The sequence below is a fragment of the Tenrec ecaudatus genome, chromosome 4, assembly GCF_050624435.1.
Source record: "Tenrec ecaudatus isolate mTenEca1 chromosome 4, mTenEca1.hap1, whole genome shotgun sequence".
Classification (NCBI taxonomy): Eukaryota; Metazoa; Chordata; class Mammalia; order Afrosoricida; family Tenrecidae; genus Tenrec; species Tenrec ecaudatus.
The window spans coordinates 168,174,784-168,197,805 of record NC_134533.1 but is presented as its reverse complement, the minus strand read 5'-3'; the positions used below and the strand labels follow the sequence as shown (position 1 = coordinate 168,197,805).

Here is a 23,022-nt window from a genome sequence, read left to right as displayed (position 1 = left end):
TCCCTTTTTCCCCACTCCAATTTGAATCTCTTTAATTGACACTGGAAGTTAAAGGTGGGGGCAGCTATAAGCCTATTCTTTTCCCTATTATCTGTAAGAATGTCATTATTTAGTCATCAAGCCCATAATATATTTTCTTGTTTCTTAATGGTTTTCACAAATCGAAACAGTTTGAGGTAAAATAATCACAGTGATCTTTCTTCAAAAGGAGCTATTAGCAGCTACTAAAGCAAGACACATTTCTCAACAGCCAATTGCTCTTAAATAACTCGAAGGACGCGTGGTTTATATGTGCTAGAGATGAAAGCCGAGAATAATAAGAGTCATGAGTAAGCTATTTTCCATATAAAAGGAAAAGTGTTTCTATAAGATGTATTGCCACAGAAATCTGTGTGTGTCAGCAGGGCGGTTGCTGAAATGATTTAAAATGGCTAGATAATGAAACTTTACTCAAATATTAAATGTACATAAATAAAACATTTATAATCATCACCCATGCACTTACTATTCTTCCCAATAAATACATGTGACCATGACCCTGACCCTTGCTTGTTACTGCTAATCAGTTTGAAGGCCAGGGGTCATTTTTCACTCCAACAATTGATTCCTCTATGGATAGAATATCAAAAGATTTTCTGCAAGGAACAATGAAAAGGAGTACATTCAAATACAGTGCTATCGTAAAATATTTTCAGATTGATTTTTAATAAATAAAATCCAAAGTCATATGAAAATGCTAATGTGCTGGCCGGAGGGGGGTAATGATCCTCTTGGGCAGAGACAGAGCTTCCCCCACCTCCCTGAAGAGCAGCATCATTCCATTTCTCTGCCCCGTGATCAGTATGTGTCAGAATCCTTCATAGTGACAAATGCGCTGTCCACTTGCATCTGTGGAGAATGTTTTAGCAGCTGAGTGATTATGAATCAAACCCCTAAGCTTACAGCCCCTACTGCTTCCCAATGCGTTCGCATTTGTCGTCTGACAAGTAAATGTATCTTGACTTTCCTCTGAGAGTTTTATTTATTTATTTGCATCCTGTCTGATGAAAGGCATTTGGCAAATTGGCAGTGGTACCCTGTACTTGGCAATTTGTAGCGAGCATTAGGAGTCCGGGCATGAAATGAGAGGGCCTGCTCCAGGCTAAAGGCAAGAGAGACAGACGCTAACTAGAACAGGAGCCGTCATTCGAAGGCTCGAACGTACACTGTTCCCTTAGTCTGAAGAGGTCCTCGCCCAGCCACGCCCGTTAGCTCTTACTCTAGTTAAGAAGTCCAAGAAGTCTGTGTCCACGGAATCTAGTTTCTCAATTTCCCTCTAAGAAGACCGTTTTGTTTTACACTCTTTACCTTAAGCTCTGTTTCTGTCCTAGTCTCTCTTTAGCAAAAGGGTTAGCCATTGGGTTGACCGGTTCTTTCCATGGAGTTTTCTGGTCTGGCGTTTCAGCTCTTGGAGAAACTACCTTGTAAGTCCTTCTTGAGCTCCACGGGGGCATATTGCCCTGGAAGCCTAATCAGTCAACCATCAATGGATTCAACAAGGTGGCTTGAAAGTTTGCTTTTGCAACTTAAAAATTCGGTAGTAAGTAGCTTCCAAATATGGTGTGAGCACTTCCACATTTAATTGGGGAGGATCAAAAGATGTGGCAGAATCTCACCACCTGCGACATGTGAAGGACCAAGTAAATGACATCCTTCCATTGTGGCACTCCCAAATAGATCTGTGTCGGTGGACAGAGCTGAAGATTATAAGTAATATAAGTTAAATTGGTGGAGGGGAAGACTTACACATCTTGCCACTTTTTCTCATGACGCATGCCAAACTGCTACGTGAGGTGATAGTCATATAGGTTATAATGAGCTCTCGTGGCACTCATTCTTAGTCAAAAACTGGTGAGTATTTCATCAAAAGGCCTTGTGTATGGGCCTAGGTGAAAACCTGGTATATCCAGATTTCAAGCTAGCACAGTCATAGGCAATATGCCTCTTACATGTTTATTATTTTTCCTTCTGGATTACACGTATTAGCCTAAGCTATGACTTCAGAATGCCTGGTGTTCCTCCACGCTGTGAGTTCTTTGCATGTGAGTCTATGGTCCCTCGGACTTGTCTCTAATTTGTAGTTTATTGTAGAGGTTCTTAAGAGAAGAGTGATGTCATCACGTTTTGATATTAAAAAGAATTGGCTTTGTTACCTTTTCTGAATTTCATTGCTCGTGGGTATAGAAAAGTCTTATCCAATTGTGTAAAACCAAGGTCTTATCGAAAATGTTGGCCCAGCGTTTCCTAAGCTTGGTACTACCTCTGTGGTTTCCCAAACGAGTTCATTCCCTGGTCATTTGTTTAGTGGGGGGACACTGCACCCTCTCTCCAGCCCTTGCCTTGAACAGAGTTGGTGTTTCCCTTTCGGTGATGTTCTTGGTTTGCCAGGACTGACTATGGAAGAAGGAATGTTAGACCCTTCATGCCCTGTGCTGCTGCTTCCCTTTCAGATGTCAGCCATTGAAAACATGGCCGAGAAGCTAGAGAGTTTCAGTGCCCTGAAACCGGAAGCAAGCGAGCTTCTCCAGTCTGTCCCCTCCATGTTCAACTTCAGGGCGCCTCCCAACACCCTGCCAGAGAACCTCCTACGCAAGGGGAAAGAGCGCTATACTTGCAGGTAACCACAAGGTTAATTACGCCGGCTTTCCCAAAATCTCCCCGGTGATTTCAAAAGGCCCTGCTGTTTGTTTTGGAAATTATTCTTGATTGCATGATTAATCGCAACTGTGATGGATCTCGGGCACTTCAAAGTGCTCTTTATTTAGTGAGATATGAAAAGAATGGTTTTTAAAAATTATTATTAAATGAGCATTTTAACACAGGCCATTCCGCTATGATGAATGAGGTTGGAAACTCTCCAAATGCTATCTGCTTGTCTCAGTTCCCGATCACTTCAATATTTATGAATTTTCCTTCACAGTTAATTATTTTCATCCAAAGGTGTAATACTCCTGTCCTCAATCATGCATTTATTAATTACCATGGCAAAGACTTGCTATGAGTCGGAGTTAATTCAATGACAGTAAGTTTGTTTTCTGTGCGTGTGTGTGTTTATGGTATTGAAGAATAAGGCGAGGAAATGAGGGATCAATAAGGTTGATAGAAATGAAAACTAGTTAATAAGAATCACATTATCAGAAGTAAGGTGAGCTGTGTGTGTGTGTGTGTGTTGTGGTTTCTTTTGTTTCTACAAGTTGCAATTAACTATAATTTCTGAGTTGTCTTTGGAAATTTGTGGCATCTGACTCAGGCATATCAATTTATCTGCTCTTTGGAAAGCATGTCACTTTCTTCCCAGAAAAGCTTTCATGGGAACCTACCTTGATGGATGAGGTCTCAGACTCTTGTCTGATCTGATACTACTCAACGCGAGCATTGTCCCTGTGGCGGACATGTAAAATGAGTTGAAACATTTGAAATCTGTTTACATCAACCCAGAATCACAAACTCTGTCATTTTTTGATCCCCCTTGTCTGGTTCGGTTTTTGAATGCAAAAGATACACTGTTAATAGAAGAGTCTGGGGGCCGTCAAACGAAAGTCTTTTTTCAGAAATTGCTTGCGTGTGCAGGAAGAAAGTTAACTCCCTCTCAGAAGGCAGGCTTTATTTGTAGAGTTATTTATATCTGTAGAAAGGCTTGGTTGCAACTTTTATATACCAAAGGCATGTGAGTCCCATGCAAGATCAATTAAAGCGGGAACACGCATCTGGCGCCTGACGCGGCTCGAGTGAACTAACGTCAACTGTGCTGACTTTCGCTTATAAACATCTTTTCATAACAGATACTGCGGCAAGATTTTTCCAAGATCTGCAAACCTAACACGGCACTTGAGAACGCACACGGGAGAGCAGCCTTACAGGTTTGACCATTTTGCTCAACCTTCCTGATAAGTATTGTTAAGAACTCAAGTGGACTTGTGGGCGGCATTTTAAAGGAAGCTATTTGGGGGGGGGCATCAGGATTGTATGTCTACTTAATTATGAGTTGAGGAAGAATCGACCCGAAAGAAAGCGGGGTGAGGGGGGGGAGGAATTGACTGACATCTAGGATGGAAATTATAAGAATCTTAATTTCTCTAATCGGCATTCTCTACATCATTGGCTAGCTGCATAATCTTGAGTAACTAATTTATTGTTCCGCTGCCGTGTGCACTGGGTATTAGTCCAGGGAGAAATGAGACAGAATGACGCGGATTTTAAGTACAACACAGCAATTTGTCTTCTGTGTCGACACGTCATTGAACCTTTGTGAGGGTATGTTTCCCTGTCTGTAAAAATCAAGATACTAGCATCTCCTCGAGTGTGGTGATGAAAAACAACGGCGGCAGCAGCACAACTCAGTAGGACACTGCCTAGAGGGGACCTAGCTAATACGTGCTTGATACATGTGAGCAAATGTGACTATCGAGCCTAGAGGGGCTGGAACGTTTGCTTAGTAATTAGGAGTACGATGCAGCTGATAGAGTTCCTCCACTTCACGTCTGCATCTGCGCGGTCACTGGCACATTCTGTATCACCGAGAGGTGAACTCACATCTGTAGGATGTGAATAATTATAGCACCTTCAAAAACAAAACAAAAAGAAGACGAAATGTAATCATCTCTGTGAGGCCAATAGTGTGGTGTGTGGTACAGGTTAATGTTGAGGAAATGTTAACCATTTGAAAATCAATTTGCTCTCGTCGTCCCTGTTTTCCAGTTACTGCTCTTTCCGTTGACAGTCGTTGCCTCTCTTTCCCAAACCTTAACCTCTTTTCTTCACCTTAAGGAGATAAGAATTTAACTTTATCTTCCCAAGAAAGCCGAGCCAGTGCCCACAGGCCCTGAGAAGAGGTTTAAGGGCCAAGCTGGGGAAAAGGAAGAAATGAAAAACTAGAGATAGAATAGATTATAAGAAGAGGGACAAATTCACCAACAGTTTCCTAAAGTACTTCATTTATTCCATTAAATCCCAAGAGTCACCCTATGACATGGAATGGTCATCTAATTCCGATGTCTCCCTTATTACTTACTAAAAAGTAAAAATACTTAGCGTGAGTTTTCTTCATCATAAGCAGTATTATAATCTTCATCCTATTTTGAAATTCTTATGCATTACGTATATGTAATTCTATTTTGGGCTCAACTCTCACTTGTTTCATTAAAGGGAGCTGATTACATCTCAGCTTTCAGATACTATTTTTACATGCAGGAATAAGAATGGGCAAGCCAATGCTCACATTAAAAATTATTTTTAAATTTTTGTAATTTAAGTAAAACAATAAAAATATTTATTATATATAAAAAGTAATACTAAACTTAGAATTTCTCCAGGGGGGTGTTAATAATAATTGTAATTTTAGGAGAAAATTGAAGATGCTTAAACTTGGGAAATAACACTTGTATTTTCCCTAAATTCTTCACTTACCTAATATTCTATAAGTCATCAATCATACATGGGAGTTCTACTCAATATGTAATAGAATGCACCATTCGCAGGAGGCCTCAGGAATAGCTACACTAGGAGGAAGTGTTAGGTGATTTTTTTATGAGAAAATTCCGTAGTCCGGGAGGTATGCCTAAGCATACCTCGGTTTAATACTCTAGGAAGAAAAGACTTCCACATACATATTTGGGTATGATCAGGGGCCCTGGTGTACAACTATGAGCTCATTCTGCTTTATTCTTCCTAGCTGCCGGAAGGCATTGCTTTTATTCTCCCTCTGAAATGACACTATTATTGTAGGTACATTTTTAAAAACACGAGCCAGAATTTTGACATAGCTAGGGACCTAAGCGATGACCTTTCTCAGAGACTTTGTTTTACAAATGAAAAAACCTGAAAGATGCTAATTGCTTTCTCAAAGGGCTGGGTGCTGACAGAGTCAGCATCTAACTAAGCCCTCGCCTGGAGCTCCCACTTCAAAATTTCGATATCGCATTACGACCTCGGGGTTTCCATGGGTCTCGATGTCTGCATCCAGAGTCCCTGTACCAGTTCCCATGGAGAGCCCGTCTGGGCTCGGAGCAGCCTCACGTGTTTCAGAGAAGAGCTGTGTTAGGGTTCTCAGGGGTTAATGTTTCAGCAGTGAAATGGCAGGCTTCTTTCCCAAAGAGCTTCTGGGTAAACTCGAACTCAGCCTTATCAGTTAGTGCCGGGGCACTTCAGGCTTACGCCATTCAGAGACCGCTCCTGTTCACATAGCAATTCTCTTTAATAATTTCTAGAACGTAGGCTCTGATTTGGTTTGTCTCTTAAATCACTATGAATGTTCGGGAGCGTGGAACTGAATGTTTTCTTACTCAGAGCTCTCAACCATTTCTCCAGATGGGAAGGAACAGCTGATCCTTTGTGGAAATGAATGTCCTTGTCAAGCACATTCATTGACATTAGAGAATTGGGTGGTTACTGGATTTGGGGAAGCCCCGTTTTGCACATATGACCAGATACTTGGAATTATGTCAAAGACATAATTTCTCATTTTTGTGATTTGTACAGAGAATGATTTAAGGGGGAATTTTTATAAAGAGCTGGATCAGACTATGTATGTTGAGATAATAGTTGAGAACATTTTGTTTCTAAAATTTCTACTGGAAGTCTACGTGGTCTCCCTCCTTATTGGAAGAGAATTCCCAGTTTATTCTGCTTAGTGCAGCATGATGCCCCTGATGGTACAGTGGTCCTCATTGCAGTGGGCTTCTGGGGTCCGGACATGCGTGCAGAAAGGGGCACGACTGTATGTGTTGTTATTTTAAAACCAGAGGACACTTTCTGGTTTTAATATGATATCAGAACCACTTTCTTTTCTTTTTTTAATAATCATTTTATTGAGGGCTCGTACAACTCTTTTTTTGTAAATGCTTTTATTGGAGGCTGGCACAGCTCTTACCACAGTTTATGCATACATCCATTGTGTCAAGCACATTGGTACATTTGTTGCTATTATCCTTCTCAGAACATTTTCTTTCTACTTGAACCCTTGGTATTAACTCCTCATTTTTACCTGCCCTCTCCCCCCCTCCCTCATAAATCCTTGATAAATTATAGATTATTATTTTCATATCTTACATTGTCCTCCGTTGCCCCTCACCCACTTTTCCACATTATCTGTCCCCTGTCGGGGTTATAAACTGATCCTTGTGGTCAATTTCCCCTTTTTCCCCCCACCCTCTCCTAATCCTCCTGGTATCTCTACTCTCATTGTTGGCCCTGAGGGGTTCATCTATCCTGGATTCCCTGTGTTGTGGGCTCTTATCTGTAGCAGTGTGCATGCTCTGGTCTAATCTGATTTGTAAGGTAGAATTGAGGTCATGATAGTGGGGGGAAGGAAGCACCAAAGAACTAGAGGAAAGTTGTGTGTTTCATTGGTGCTGTACTACACCCTGACTCTGCCTTATCTCTTCCTTGTGACCCCTCTGTGAGGGGATGTCCAATTGTCTACAGATGCACATTGGGTCTCCACCCCATGTCCATCCCTCCCCTCCCCCTTGACATTGGGTATGATTTTGTTCTGGGTCTTAGATGCCTGATACCTGATCCCATCAACACTGCATGATCACACAGGCTGGTGTGCTTCTTCCATATGGGCTTTGTTGCTTCTGAGCTAGATGGCCACTTGTTTATCTTCAAGTCTTTATCTTTTGATAGCCGGGCACCATCAGCTTTCTTCACCACATTTGCTCATGCACCCATTTTCTCTTCAGTGATCATATCGGGAAGGTGTGCATCACAGAATGCCAGATTGTTAGAACAAAGTGTTCTTGTGTTGAAGGAGTACTTGAGTCGAGGCTCAATGTCCAACTGGTCCTGAAGGGATCATCTGTCCTGGATTCTCTGTGTTTCCAGTTCCTATCTGTGCCAGTGTACATCCTCTGGTCTAGCCGGATTTGTAAGGTAGAATTGGGACCATGATAGTTGGGGTAGGGGCGTGGGGGGAGGAAGCATTTAGGAACTAGAGGAAAGTTGTATGTTTCATCGTTGCTCCTCTCCTCCCTGGGACCCTTTTGTAAGGGGATGATGTCCAGTTGCCTACAGATGGGCTTTGAGTCCGCACTCCCCCTCATTCACAGCAGAACCATTTTCTTATGGGGAAAAGATTAAGCAATTATTCCCTGAGTTGATTTACCTGAAATATTCTGCAAAAATCAAACACAGTTGTTCAGCAGATTTGCCTTCCCCACTAACCCACGTAGGCCTCTGGAATGCCACCAGGAAGGTCCAGGTTCCCACACACCTTGACTGGATTAGGCCATTTTCTGTACTTGTACACCCACCACACCTGTTCCCTGAATCCCAATTCAGAAGTGAGAGGAGAAAAAACTTTCACAAATAGAAAAATTAGTTAAGAATTTTCTGGTGGCTATCATTCAAATAAAGCCAGTTTATTCTTGCAAGCAGCACACACAAACACACAAATCCCATAGGAAACTGATAAAAATCTGTATCTTAAAATACCAGAAGCTATCTCCCATCAATTACAAAAAAAAACCAACAAAACCACTTTTCTTCCACACTGATAAGAACTGGAGGAGAGGCTTAAATTTTTAATTTTCTGACTAAAGGAAAACTTTGGCATAATTTATGATTTTCCATTACATGGAAATAATGAGTACTTTCCTGGGAGTCGTGGGGGAGGGGAACGGACTTGGTTCAAAAGAGCTACTGACTCTTTCAGAGAAATTGCGCTGAAAAATCGGGGAGAAGATGGGCTGAGGAGATTAATGAGAAGCTTTGCTGTCATCTCAGAAGGAGAATTCAGTGGCACTGTCATTGGCTTTTAAATAACAGATTATCAAAATTCATAGGGATCCTGGGCTCCTGATCGCTACAAATCAGGAAAATCTACGTCTAGCTAAACTATTCACATTGTCTCTGGTTTAAATTTTTCGACTGTTCGTTGCTCTTTTGAGAGGATAATGGTGTTTCAAACCATTAGGATTGCCCATCTAGATGTGAATTTACTACAAAATGATTTGATCACGCACTACAAATTTTTAATGCAGAAAATTATCTTTGCTACATTTGAAAGAGACATAAATTTGTCGCATGTTGTACAAAGGGTTTGATTGTGTTGTACTAAGCAAAAGATAAAAGTGTTACTATTTCTTAATGTCCTCAATTTTTTTGAGATTTATTTTAAAATATCAGGATTGATATTTGGTAAAATAGCAATCCAGTTTTTGATACTTTATTCTTTTAAGAAATTAATAATGTTTGAAGGAATGCCTGTTAAAATTGAAATCTTGACTGAAACAGGAATCTACTAAGTGCTTCTCTAAATTGTTGTTTTGGGGTTAATAATATATATATATATTTTTTTTTATTTTAAGAAATCATTTTATGGGCGGTTCTTGCAGCTCTTATATCTTATAACAGTCCATCCATCCATTGTGTCAAGCACATTTGTACATATGCCCCCATCATCATTTCCAAAATATTTTCTTTCTACTTGAGCCCTTGGTATCATTTCCTCTTCACCCTGCCTTTTTTTTTTTTAAAGATCATTTTATTGGGGGCTCTTGCAGCTCTTATAACAATCCATACATCAATTGTATTAACCATATTTTTGCAAATGTTTCCAGCACTATTTTGTCAACATTTACTTTCTATTTGAGCCCTGGGTATCAGCTTCTTTTCTTCTCCTCCCTTCCCGCCTCCCACCCTCATGACTCCTTGATAAATTATGTTGTTTTTATTATTTTCGATAATAACTTTTGACATCTGGTTTACTAGACTTGAGAAACGCCTTTCCATTTGCTTGAGAATATATTCTGTGTTTATCTTTCAGATGCAAATACTGTGACCGGTCCTTTAGCATATCTTCCAACTTGCAGCGGCACGTTCGGAACATCCATAATAAGGAGAAGCCTTTCAAGTGTCACTTATGTGACAGGTGTTTCGGGCAACAAACCAACCTGGACAGACACCTAAAGAAACATGAGAATGGGAACATGTCTGGTAGGTAACGTGTTAGGAGAGGATGGCTTACTGCTCCGTTTCCAAAGGCAGTTACATTCTTTCTCCTGTAGTTTGACATCAGAAAAGATCCTGCCTGTAGCTCTTATTTCTCTGATGGGTTAATATAAAGCTCACGGACCTTACTGGCATTAAGATGTATATATATATATATATATATATGTATATATATATATATATATATATATGTTCTCCTGAGTGCTTCTCATCTGGGCAATCTCAAGCAAAAGAGAATCATGATTCAAGCTCAGAAGAGGCTTACTATGATTCAAGATTTCCTAAATGGCCAGATACCTGTCTTTCTACCTCTCTGCCCAGAACGGGGCTCCTGGGTCTGGCAGGAGTCCCAGAGTGACAGGCCCAGAAGGCTACTCAGAAAAGACCTCATGACTGCTTCTGCAGAGGGTCCAGACAGTTAAAGGGACTCTAGGACAACATTGTATTATATTTTATTTTTTTAAGCTGACGGACAGAACCCCTGAGCATGATCAGGGCAACCCACAGCAAATGATAGTGGTATGTGGTTTGGGTAATTTATTCTAATGTAGACATTATGTTAATAGTCACAGGGCAGTAAAACCCTCCTTAACTTGGACTCGGCAGCACATGGTTGGCAGAAGGAATGGCAAGTTTACTTCCCTTTGGCTTCTGAGAGTCAGATAATGAGGCATTAACTTTTGCCTGCCAGCACACGTGTGCACGGCCAACTTGTGGAGTCACGGTTTGTTTCTAGGGGATCATGGAAATTGGTTCTGTTGGGTGTGGGGCCATGGGGTTCAGGGAAAGTAGTTTTAAGAGTGGAAAAAAGTTGGTTTTTCCAAATGAGTAATCTTTACTTAAGGAAATTATTTTATGATTCTACCTTCCTTCACGGTACAGACATATTGCTTCTGATCTTGAATGGTTGCTGTGTAGAACGAGATGCTGTTAATTTCAGCCAAAGCCTAAATTCTCGTACTTTAAAAGTACTAGATTTTAGAAGCAGAAATCCGATCCAATATATAAAGAACTGGGTATAGTTCTCTAACTGCACCTACCTGCATAGTATATTACGATAGTTTTCCAGACGCACTTATTTCAGGGGGGGGGGAGGTTAAAGCTTTAGCGTGTCAGAGTTTGCTTATATGTCAACCCTGACTGTAGCTTCACCAGGGGTGGGGGTGCTGGGGGCCATGTTCTAACCTTCAGTTACTTAAATGTCAACAATCGTGACGTAGTCGATTGCAAATATTTTGTGGGAAAGGCAAACGGCGTGCAGCTAATATGGGTGTAGACTGTAAGCACATCCCCGCATATAAAAGTGCTTGTTATGAGCCACACGGACTTGGTGGCAGAGAGAGTTTGAGTGAGTCGTAACCCCTGACTCATGGGCACCCAACGCACGATGGAGCGAAACACTGCCTGATCCCATCTCTTCCCCATGCTTGGTTGCAGATCAGGCCAACCGTTGTGAGCTTTCATGGATGGACTTTCAGAAGTAGATCCAACAGACTTTTCTTCCTAGCTTCCCATTGTCTGCTCAACAACATAACACACAAAAGCCTCCAAGGCCAGATGGGTGGTGGTTGAGATGTGTTGGCTGAGAATAGAACCAGAGTTTTTCTCGTGGAAGGCAAGAATTCTACCTCTGACCTACCAGTATCCCCATAGAAAGCACGATGTGCAGGGGGCCATCATGTGTAAGCCTCCTAGCCATCCTCCAGGCAGATACTACGATGCCATGTTCTGATTTGAACTCTACAGATGAGCAAGCTGAAGAGTATCCCACAATCAGCAAATTCAACATTGTCCTGTTTACATGATACCGCTCCTCTCTGGAGTGGCATGTTTGGATTCTCTACTTGCTGGGTAGCCCACCAAGTCAGAATTTCCAGCATGACTTCCATCATTTTAGTATAGAAGCTATGTGTTTGTCTGGGTGGACTAGAGAAACAAATCCATAGAAATTTATATGTGTCTATAAGAGTTTTATATAAAGGGTCACTGTACATTAAGAAAGCATCCTGACCCAGTCCAATCCAAGCCCCTATGCCTGATATTAGTCCATAATTCTGATACCAATCTATAAAGTCCTCTTCAGTCTCACGAAACACATGCAGTAACACCAAATGCAGGATGATTACAGGCCAGTGTGTAGAAAGTCTTTGGATCCAGTTGTAAGCACCTCAGCACAGGGATCCACGTGGCTTCTCCGGGATCAGAGTTCTGGTTGCAGCAGGGCAGGCCCATGTGGATTCTCCAGCTCAGGGCACTAGCGTGGTTCCATGTGTCTTGTCAACTCCAATGTCTCCCAGGGAGTCAGGAGAGAGAGAGAGAGAGAAGTGGCTCCTGCCTCCAAGGAGGGAAATGGAAAATACTGGAATTCCCAGATTCCTTAGGGGAAGGCCATGCCCACACATTGGCTACGACCTGATTGGCAGAGTAGACCCTCCCCCTTCACTCTTAATCCTCAAAGTGACAAAAGATTTATAGCAACCATAAACTATGAACATGCATTGTCTGAAACCACCAGCCTCTCCTCCAGAGAAAGACAGAACTTACTACTCCCATACAGAGTTACAGTCTCAGAAACCCACAGGGCAGTTCTACCGGGTCCTATAGGGACGCTGTGAGTCGGAATTGACTTGATGGCAGTGAGTTCCGTTTTTTGGATTTCTTTTGAGTTCCTGCATCTTTCTATCCCAAGGTCAGGTTAGGGAAGCTAGTCATCCACATGGCAGTAGGAGACTATACTTCTACTATAACTAGTATTTAAAGTGCATATTTTGACCCAATTCAGAAAGAATATGGTTTAAAATAGGTTGCCATGGAAATAATAATAGTCCATATCAGAAAAGACTGTCTCCTGCCCACAGGCACGGCAACATCATCGCCTCATTCGGAACTGGAAGGTACAGGCGCGATTCTCGATGACAAAGAAGATGCTTACTTCACAGAAATTCGAAACTTCATTGGAAATAGCAACCACAGCAGCCAGTCCCCCAGGAATGCAGAGGAGAGGTAGGACTTGATTTGGGGTGGTTGGTTTCCCTTCATGTTGTTCTTTCTGAAATGAGTCTTCAAGAGCATTCACTGCCGTCACTTCTGTAACACGAGGAATAATGCCATTATCGTTGCCTGATACTTGTGTGGGATCTATTAAATACCATATGCTTTTCTAAGCACTTTATGTATGTTAATTAACTTAGATTCTCATAATATTCCTATGAGATAGGGACTTATTATCTAGTATCATCAGTGACTGACTGGAAGTATTGAAGGTTAAATACCTTACCAAAAATCACATAAGTAATAAGTGAGTTTTCAAGCTGCCCTGCCTGACCCCAGAGCCTACACTTCAACCACTACGCTCTTCAGCTTCTCTCGATTGTAAAGCAGAACTTTTTATCAAATGGTGCCAAGTAGGAGAGAAAGGCATTTACTCAGAACACTGTGAATGACTGAACTACTGTGTTTACTATTAGATGTCATAGATCACTTGTACTCTGGACAGTAATTGACTGTGTGTGTGTGTGTGTGCGTGAGAGAGAGAGAGAGAGATAGAACTGTTAGATGTCATAGATCACTTGTACTCTGGACAGTAAATGACAGTGTGTGTCTGTGTGTGTGTGAGAGAGAGAGAACTGTTTTAAAGATGAGCATTCTCCAAATAACTTTCTAACCTTTCTTATGCCTGCTGTACGTGCTCTCGAGGCCATTGGCATTTGGTGCTGCCATGTTTGCTTGACCAGCGGGACCGGCCTTGTTTTTTGTCAGCTGGCACATGGGGCCTCGCTTGTCAATATCAACATCACACATTCATGGCTTGACTCGTTTAAAAAGAGCAAGGGGGAAAGCTGGTATGGCTGCTGATAATAATAACGGACACTTTCCTATCACTTTGCGTTTTACGTGAAGTGAATGCCATCTTGTTTCACCAACACTTGGGTGTTTCTTACCTGTAGGTTGTAAATAAAATTCCCATACTGGAGAGCAAGCCTGCCCTGACGATTGCGCTCTGATGCCGCATTGCATCTAACGGGTAATTAGTACAAGTCCCGATATTTTTCATCACGGCAAGCACAAGTAGCACTGGGTTCGTGCTCCTGAGTTTTGATGGCATTGAAAGTCCACATTAATCCTCTGAAGCAGCTTTTCTGTTAAGGTGAACTTCAGATACACACGTTTCCCGCACAAATTTGCAAACATAGCTTACAGATCCACGACTGCCGCAACTCTTCACCTTGTATCAAACTGTGCCGGGGGGAAATGAGAGCGTGCCAGTGCCCCATGGCCTTTTCCAGCCTTCGTGGAGACGGTCGAGAGCCGTCTGCTTGCCCGTTCATGTGTGTGTGTATGTGTGTGTGTGTGTGTGTGTGTGTGCATTCCTCTCGCACAAGAGAGAAAAAGGAGGGCGGATCAAAGTCTAACGTAGTAAGAGCAAATGACACGGGTGTTTACAATCTTACCTTTTGATAATGGTATTTACATGACACACGAATTTTGAACCTAATATATACTATTTAGGTTCTGAGATGCCTAGGCAAGCTTTCTAGCCCTTAATTGAATATTAGTGTGACCAATATTAGCTGCAACATCTGGCGTCAACATGTCTAAACAGCACGGGGCTGTGAAGGTTGAGTCATGGAACATTTCAACCCCCCTACTCCCATCAGGCTACTTTTGATGAATATTTTCTCCCCCCCTCCCCCCCACGCCCCCCACCCCCGCCATTGCTACATTTCAAAGCATAATTAACAAATCTGTTTTCTTCATCATGTTGGTTTTTGCTCCTTTGGGGTTTCATATTGTTCTCTTACTTTTAATTTTTTAATTAAACACTAGTTTTGATACATTCAAGTTAGTAAATTGGTGGTTTATCTGGAAACTAATCATTTTTGTCTGTACAAAACATGTTTTCATCATTCTCTGATACCGAAGCTTAAGACGTTGATTGTATAAAAAAGCTTAGCAAGGACAGTTTTTCTGGTCAGATGAGTTTTTAAGATGTCTATCTGTCACTTCCTGGGCAGTTCTTTTTGGCTTAACCCAGGAAATCTATATATTACTACAGACATATTGTAATGTGGGTGTGTGAGGCCCCTGCGATACAGATAGCCCTGGCTTCCATGTTCTGAAGGGTGGTTACATTGAAAGTAAAGATCATGCTTGGCTATAACAGTGGTTTCATAGATTAGTTTCATAGATTGTTCGTCAGTGAGGAAGGAGCAAGGCGAAATGGAGAGATGATTAATGAGCCTAGAATCAAGACACCTGGATGTCTAGGGTGGTTCTGTCCCCCTCAAGTTGCCTGAGTTTGGGCTAAATATCTTAACTTCTCTGGAAATCTATCTTTAAAAGAAGGATGTTAAGAGAATGCATTTGGTCATGATTTTGTATCATAAATATGGCTTTTTAATCCCACAATGAAACTGACATTCAGTTTATGCACATTTCAATGTTTATAGAGCATTTGGGAAATTTATCATAGTTTCAGAAATGCTCTCAACTGGTTAAAATGAGATGCTTGCATAATCTCTGAACAACATTATGATTTGAGGAGTGAGAATATTGCAGCTGTTTTTTAATATGACGCCCGTCTTTTCTGTCAGTTATCCAAAGCCCTTATCACAGGGACAGTGCTCGCAGTCTCACCTTCTGGCGCTGTGCTGGGAAATAAAGACCCTTTTCACATTCAGGCGAAAAAGGGTAACTCAGAAGTGATAGAACTAAGTGAGTTCTCAGTCACTTCCAAGTTTCGGTAGAGCGCCTCAGTGGAAGATACCACAGGTCACTTAGAAAGATCCGAACCTGGGCCATTCCTTGACAGCAACCTTGGCATTTCCCATGCAGTCTTAGCCTCACTGGCACTGTTGTTGCAGCTCTTGTCAGTGTTGCTCTGAAATACAGAAATCTATTATTTTAAACGCTGAGCACTTAGATGGTCATTAGGTACATTATGTAGAGAAAACATCCATGCCCTTTTTACATTATAAAATAGCCATATCATTCATCAGGCAAAACGGCCTGATAAGCAACAGGAGACAGTGTTTTTCAGTTCTGCCAAGGGCCCCATTTATAATCAGAATAATCATCCAGTTGTTTTTTTCCTTGACTTTTGCATTTATGGAAATTACATTAAGTTCCCACAGTTGCCGTCCAGCATGAATAGTGGGAGTTTACCCCACAGTGGAAGGGGTTCTCAACCGTTGTCCGGAAGACAGGATAATCCATAAAGCGAACTTCACCGCAGAAAGACAAACCAAGAATTTTCTTGTTCTGTTTTTAAAAGGATGAATGGCAGTCATTTCAAGGACGAGAAGACTCTGGTGACCAGTCAGAATTCAGACTTGTTGGATGACGAAGAAGTAGAAGAGGAGGTGCTGTTAGGCGAGGAGGAGGAAGAGGATGACATGACTGGGAAAACAGGAAAGGGACCATTGACAAGTAATTTACATGAAGGAGCCGCTGAGGATGACTACGAAGACAGCAGTTTCAAGACCTCCCCAGTGAGGTAAGTCCTGGGTGACTCCAGGGAGGAAGTGACCATACCAAAGAGAAGCTTGCGCATTAAAAAGATAAGGAAAGATAAAAAGGACCAATTTACCGAATGGGAGAAAATGTCTGTAAAGCATGCATCTCAGAAGAATCTAGAATGGGAACCCCAATAAAATGATTTTAATTTTTTTAAAAAAGAATCTAGTATGCACACTACGTACACATAGTTATCTAAATTATTGTTTCATTTACTTGTTCATCCATTTTAACTCACAGTTCCTTTTTAAAATGCAGCCCAATGTATCTATTGTTTTCTCTTGTTGTTAGTGTGTTTGGTGTCACAGCTAAGGCCAAATCCAAATTCCTAACGTTTACACTAGCCCAGTGTGTCTCAACCTTCCTCGTGATGTGACCCTGTAATACAGTTCCTCATGTGGTGGTGAGCCCCTGCTTCATCACTGTCGTTTTGCTACTTTATGAATCAGGTGACCCCTGTGAAAGGGTCATTCAACCCCAAAGGGGTCCCATAGGTTGAGAACCACTACCGACCTAGCCCCAGACTAGGAACCAAAACACCACCATGCCCATTACCATCAAGTTAGTTCCAACTAAGAGAGAGCCTATAATACAGAATATCACGGCCTTATAAAGTTTCTAAGGCTGGTAGCTTTACAGGAGTGGACAGTTCCTGCCAGGGAGCAACTGGTGCCTTCCAGTGGCTAACTTCTTGGGTAGCAGAAGAGTACTCAGCACCTCCTCCCCCCTCCCCTCCCCTCTCCAAAATTCATATATCGATGGGGATTATGTAGTTCATTTGATATGATAATCTGCGGTGATGCTCTTGATGGATAAATATCGTTCAGACTTGGAAGTGTTTACATCATTTGAATATATGTTATCCGTGTAACTGATAGATTTTAAAATGGAAAATAATTATAACCAATTTGTAGGTATCTTTTGTTTTCACAATGATAGTGAGTGTTGTCCAGATATTGCTGCAGCAGGCTTTGTTTTAGATGGAAATTATAAATGTATGAATTCTGTCTCCACTGCATTGCTGACCTAGCACGCCATTAACTTTAACTCTTTATCTCAAATATACCCTTCATGTTCGTGATTAAAAACCCTAGAGCAACAAATTTCAAGGTCTTTCCATTTTAACGATATTTCCATGTTAACAGAGACAATCATGGATGCATGCTACTTTACACTGCAAATACAAGATAAAGTTTTGACAGCTGTATCAATTCAAATGAAGTGACTTAATTGGATAAGAAAGAAAAATATCTATTCTTTCCCATTGGTTCATTTTAGATATAAAGAGGAAGAATATAAAACTGGACTTTCTGCTCTAGATCATATAAGGCATTTCACAGATAGCCTCAAAATGAGGAAAGTGGAAGATAATCAATATACGGAAGCTGAGCTGTCTTCTAGTACATCCCATGTGCCGGAGGAGCTTAAACCGCCGTTACACAGAAAGTCCAAGTCACAGGTACATGTTCTCCTGCAGTGTAGCATCATGGTAACATGATTTGTGCATGACAATGTGTGTTTCCTTTGACTAACACAAGGTAGAGATCCTACCTGCGCAGCATCCTAGACTCTGGACGGACTTCAATCATCTAGGCCAAACACTCAGCACTGCAGGATGTGACTGGTCACATCCCAAATCGTTAGTCAACACAGCAATTCATAATGGCTTTATCATCCTGCATGGAAACCTCTGTGACATACGACCCTACAATAATTTTTACTTTACTTCCCTTCTGTGTAGATAGTCCATCATTCCAAGCTTGCATCTGAATTCATTCCTAATTGTTTTTTGTCTATAATTGTTGTCAATGTAATTATAGTTTAGAAGCTAAGGAGAGCAATTCTGGCTTTTTAAAGTCCTTTACTGTGTCTCGTAAATGTTCACGTATAGTAAGTCACGAGTCATCTGAACTGTAGAATTTTTGAGTAAGAAAGGAAATTGAAGTTCAAAAATTGAGTTCCCAAAAGTCCACCGCCATTTAGAGGCAAATCAGGAAAAACAAACTTTTAAGTTTTAATGAAATGAATGAATGAGTGGTGCCCCAAACCATAAGCATTCTATTAGTGTTCTGGTAATGAAGGAAAATAACTCTGGTTGTAAGCCCATCGATATCAATGGCAAGATCCTGAGTTCTTTTATTATGAAATAAAGGAAGTCCGCAGTTTCTATTTGACATCCACACTGAATCAGATTGTTCAAAGTAAATGTTGAAAAGCAATTCCTGTTGCTGGTAGATCCTGACTTACACCTTCTATTCCAGTGATCCTTGTAAGTCCGTTCTGATGTAAGTCAAGTTCCCCTCCCCCCTATTTTCTTTGTGATTGATTTTTATTATAAATCTGATCTTTGAATATCTGCAAGTGAACAGCTTACAATGATAGCGTCAGGAAATTGCATTGCAATATGATATGCAGTATATTTGTACTAGCATAAGATGTACAAAAGGAATGTAAAGAAACAGATTCCAAGTGTGGTTCTTGGTAACTGGAGCGCCGTGTGGGTCAGAGTACCTGTTTTGCTGCCTGTGGGTGACTTTGGTCTAATTGCTTTGATCCGTGGTTCCATGTTAGAGGTGACCTGATACTTCAAACAGTGTGCTCATTCATATTGTTTATTTTTTACCTAAAAAATGGTTTTCTGTTGCGTTGACATGTTTGGGGCTGGTCTTAGCACACATGTAGTGGTATCTCAACTAAAGTGGAGAAAAACACCACACGAGTGGGAGAAGACCCATGTGTGAAGGCCAGGCAAATGTCTCAATGTGTCGTGTTTGAAGAATAGAGTCCTTTCTAAGTTTAATTAAAAGGAGCCCTTAAAAAACAGCCTAGCTCTATGCATATGAGACCATCACTTAGCCACGATGGAACCACTTCCTCACTGTAAGGTGTGATCAGTGGAGTATATCTAAGACCCCTTGGGGGAGATAAAAATAACCCCCCACCCCAAGTTGATAACATTAAAATAAACAGAGGCCTTCATAAAAGATGGCTAGCATTTTCTAAAGCCTGATTGCCCATATTTCCTTGCCAGTTAGTGCTCAGAAATATAGACGAACAGCTTTTCATTTCTTTTGATTGATCATCTAAAGAGACAAATTACTTAGATAATCCCTTGGACCTGCAGAAATTGTCAGCTACAGTAGAAACCAGAAGAGTCCTGAGAATCTAGAGATGATGGATGTGAAATTTCAGTAGCAGCATTTCGCAACCCTAGCTCATATTTTTCTTGGCCTTTGATCGTGTCGTATATATCATTTTGAAAGTATATATGCGGTCACTTTTGCAGATTGACTTATTTCATGATAGTCTTCTTTCGTTCATTCATTGGTCATTGACTGGCAGCTAGGTGCCGAACACCAAGCCTTGTACGTGGAAATGTGCGTTTCCCTGGATTACCGAAAGACCTGCAATCCCGTCTGTGTAATTCTCCGAGCTCGGAGCAGGGGCAGGGGCTCTTCTCAACCGTCCCTGTCATCACTGTTATGTTTATGGTGACTCATTTTTAAATGGTTGGCCAATATCGCAGTTCATACACTGCATTCTGCATAGAAACATCTCTGGGAATCTCTATCCCATAAAAATGAATTTCACGAGGACTGGTAATATTCATGCCGGCACACTGAGCGAACAACTTTGTCAGTTAGTGGTGGTACGGTTGCATAAGGCAATACAGTGGGAGCTTCAACAAGGGTTGTGGGAAATTTCATGATCTTTAATTCCTTTTTTAAATAACTTTGGAGCCCCTTCCCCCAATATATTACTACAATAAAACCCATGAAAGCCAGAAACTGTGTCAGGGGAGCCTGTGGAAAAGGAAAACTCACACACTTTCCTCTAAAAATGGAACCACGTCGAAGGCAAAACCTGGTTAAAAACAAAAATCCAGGCTGGACCTTTGGGTTCTGGGTTTTGTGGATTTCACTCTCTTACCTCCGTTTTCAGAAAGGGGAGCGGAGCTTGAATGGTTAAGCAACATGCCCAAGGTAACAGAGTTAGTTAAACAGGGGCAGGGTACACAACCAGGATTAAAACCCAGGTCTCCAGAATTTTCTCTAAGGCTCCCTTCTGTCTTTCCAAAGCTCAGAATTGTTTTTGTTCAGAAATTTAACAAACACTCTTTACCATGGCCCTAAAAGTGTGTGTGCGCGCATCATTAGAACAGGTGGTTTCCATTGAATGTTCACTTCTTGCTTTATATACTACCAGGGTGAGGCCTGCCTCATATTGATCCTTCATGCCCTGGTGCCTAGCCTGGTGCCAGTCATAAAATAGATGCTCAGGAAATATTTGCTCGATGGATGCTGAGTCTTTGAAGAGTTCCAGGAGGCAAATTGCCGGCACAAAAAGTCACATGTGTCCCTTGAGAGCACTGGCCCAGCAGATCAAAATCAGTGTGCCAGGCAGGGCAGCTTTTCTCACAGAATGCCATCATTATGGAAGAGACCACAAACTGGCCACATGTCTCAGCACGACTCCCAGAGACAAGCTCTGCCTAACAACAGAGGCATTTTGTCTTTGTTTACAGACAGTGGAATGTCTTTGGCAGGACTTTAATGATTCCACTTCAGCAGCATTTTGACAAGCAAGTTTAGCCATGGATGAGACCAACAATGGCAAATCAACAGTGAAAAGTTCACTCACAAGTCAAGACCAAACATTTCATTTGAATATTTTACTTGGCAGTAAACAGGGGATTCTCTGAACAGTTATTTCACATTTGACATGATAATAGGGAACGAATGAGCGCAGCCTCCTCCAACACCTCTAAGCCCCTTCTGCTCAGCAGATTCTGGGTCACTAGTTGGTTAGAACAGCGGTGGATCTTGTGTGTGGTTTTATTTTGGAATAAGGCGATCTTTTGGGGTGTTTTTTTTTTCATCACTGGACATTCCAAGCGTAGAAGGAAATCGGAGAAAAGGCACATGGGATCCAAAGGGGGCCAGAACAAGTTTTAGTTCCATCTGCCCAACTATCTAGTTGAGTGATTTGGGGCAAGTCCTTTCACTCTTCATGCTCACGGTCAGACTGTGTCCTCAGCCGACCCCAGTGCCGCCACGGCAGGTGTGCATGCTGGGCATATTCTCTTGTTTCACAGCGCTGTCTTCGATGACCTGAGCCAAGAAAGCAGATAGATGGCTGTATGTACGTGTGTTTGGGCAGCGGGGTCCCTCGGTGTTTCTCAGCGGTGGCATGACTGACATGGTCTAGTAGACGGGACAGATTGCCATTCTGTAGAACACATCACCTCTGCGGACCCTCAGCCATTGAAGGCCAGCAGTCAACCCACCTCTCTGTAACGACCAAAATATATGACCCACACCCACTGGGGATGCTCCTGCTTAACATCCTCTCCCTCCCCTTCTTCAGAGGCCCCGGCTGTGCTCATCGGGTTACAAGTGGTGTTTTTCCAGTGTCGCTCACGAGTTATCTCCTTTTCACCCCAGGCATATGCTATGATGCTGTCGTTGTCTGACAAGGAGTCCCTTCACTCAACACCCCACAGTTCTTCCAACGTGTGGCACAGCATGGCCAGGGCTGCAGCAGAATCCGGGGCCATCCAGTCCCTAAGCCACGTATGACGTTACCAAGGTTGGCCAGAGTGGGACCAAGTCCACCAGTAGCCCAGCTCTCTCCCATAGGACTTATTTAAAAGACTGCCGAGCAGAATGCCTTATAAACCTGAAGGGTCACTCAGTTAAAGGCCAGTGACCTTAAACTGAATGAGAAAGAAAGAAAGAAGAAACTATTTATTCTCGATATTTCGTTTTGCACAGAAAAGGCAGCTGCTGACTTCTGGAAGATCGGTGCGACTCCAAGTGATGCCCTGAAAATGAGAAACGTACTGGGCAGAAGGCGTCTTCCATGTCGCCCTCTCCCGAGGGGTTGGGCGGGAGAGGGGGACAGCTGAGAAGTCAGCATTGATTCGGACGAACGCTCCATAGAAACGGATTCCTTTTTCTTACCAGGTCACCTGACACATGCTTGGGAACAGTGGCTTTGAATGACAGATTTGAATTCTTTTCTCCTTTGTTAAAGTTTTAAGTAATTTAACCCTTTGAAGATGGAAGTTTTGGAAGAAATGCACACTCGCTTATTCTAGACGCTGATAACAGGGAGTTCTTGTCCCCCATTACCCTCTGCCTTCTTAAGTACCTTGTTGAAAGGAAAATCGGGGGAAAGGGTCTGTGTATATTGTAAACTATGGGTGTTCGATGCTCAAAGAGGTGAAGTCAGTGAAAGTCACCAGTACCACTGTACCCTAATAAAATGTTTGCCAAATCCTTGTAATGACATCTTAATTTTAGACAATCATGTCACTGTTTTTTAATTTTTTTGTGTGTTGTGTGTATCATGTATTTATTTGTTGGCAAACTATTGTTTGTTGGTTAAAATAGCACTGTTCCGGTCAGCCACTACTTTATGCTGTCTGAGGCCCACTCCTCTCTGAACTTCAAGGACCAAGGTGACTTGACCTGTGTGTGGGAGTGCGTGCCAATGGTTGTTTGGCTTTTCTTA

General features: G+C 41.9%; 1 protein-coding gene across 5 annotated transcripts in view; it reads left to right on the top strand.

Annotated features, from left to right (window-relative positions):
* Positions 1-22,821, top strand: part of MECOM (MDS1 and EVI1 complex locus) — a 50,341-nt gene extending 27,520 nt beyond the window's left edge. For all 5 annotated transcript variants that reach the window (XM_075548899.1, XM_075548898.1, XM_075548896.1 and 2 more), the window contains 7 exons: positions 2,490-2,656; positions 3,822-3,899; positions 9,806-9,975; positions 12,849-12,993; positions 16,265-16,486; positions 17,785-17,965; positions 21,951-22,821. In XM_075548899.1, coding sequence (XP_075405014.1) covers positions 2,490-2,656; positions 3,822-3,899; positions 9,806-9,975; positions 12,849-12,993; positions 16,265-16,486; positions 17,785-17,965; positions 21,951-22,085 — 1,098 coding nt within the window. In that variant the 3' untranslated portion in view covers positions 22,086-22,821. The remainder of the gene's footprint in view (positions 1-2,489; positions 2,657-3,821; positions 3,900-9,805; positions 9,976-12,848; positions 12,994-16,264; positions 16,487-17,784; positions 17,966-21,950) is intronic.
* Positions 22,822-23,022: the final 201 nt, after the last annotated feature.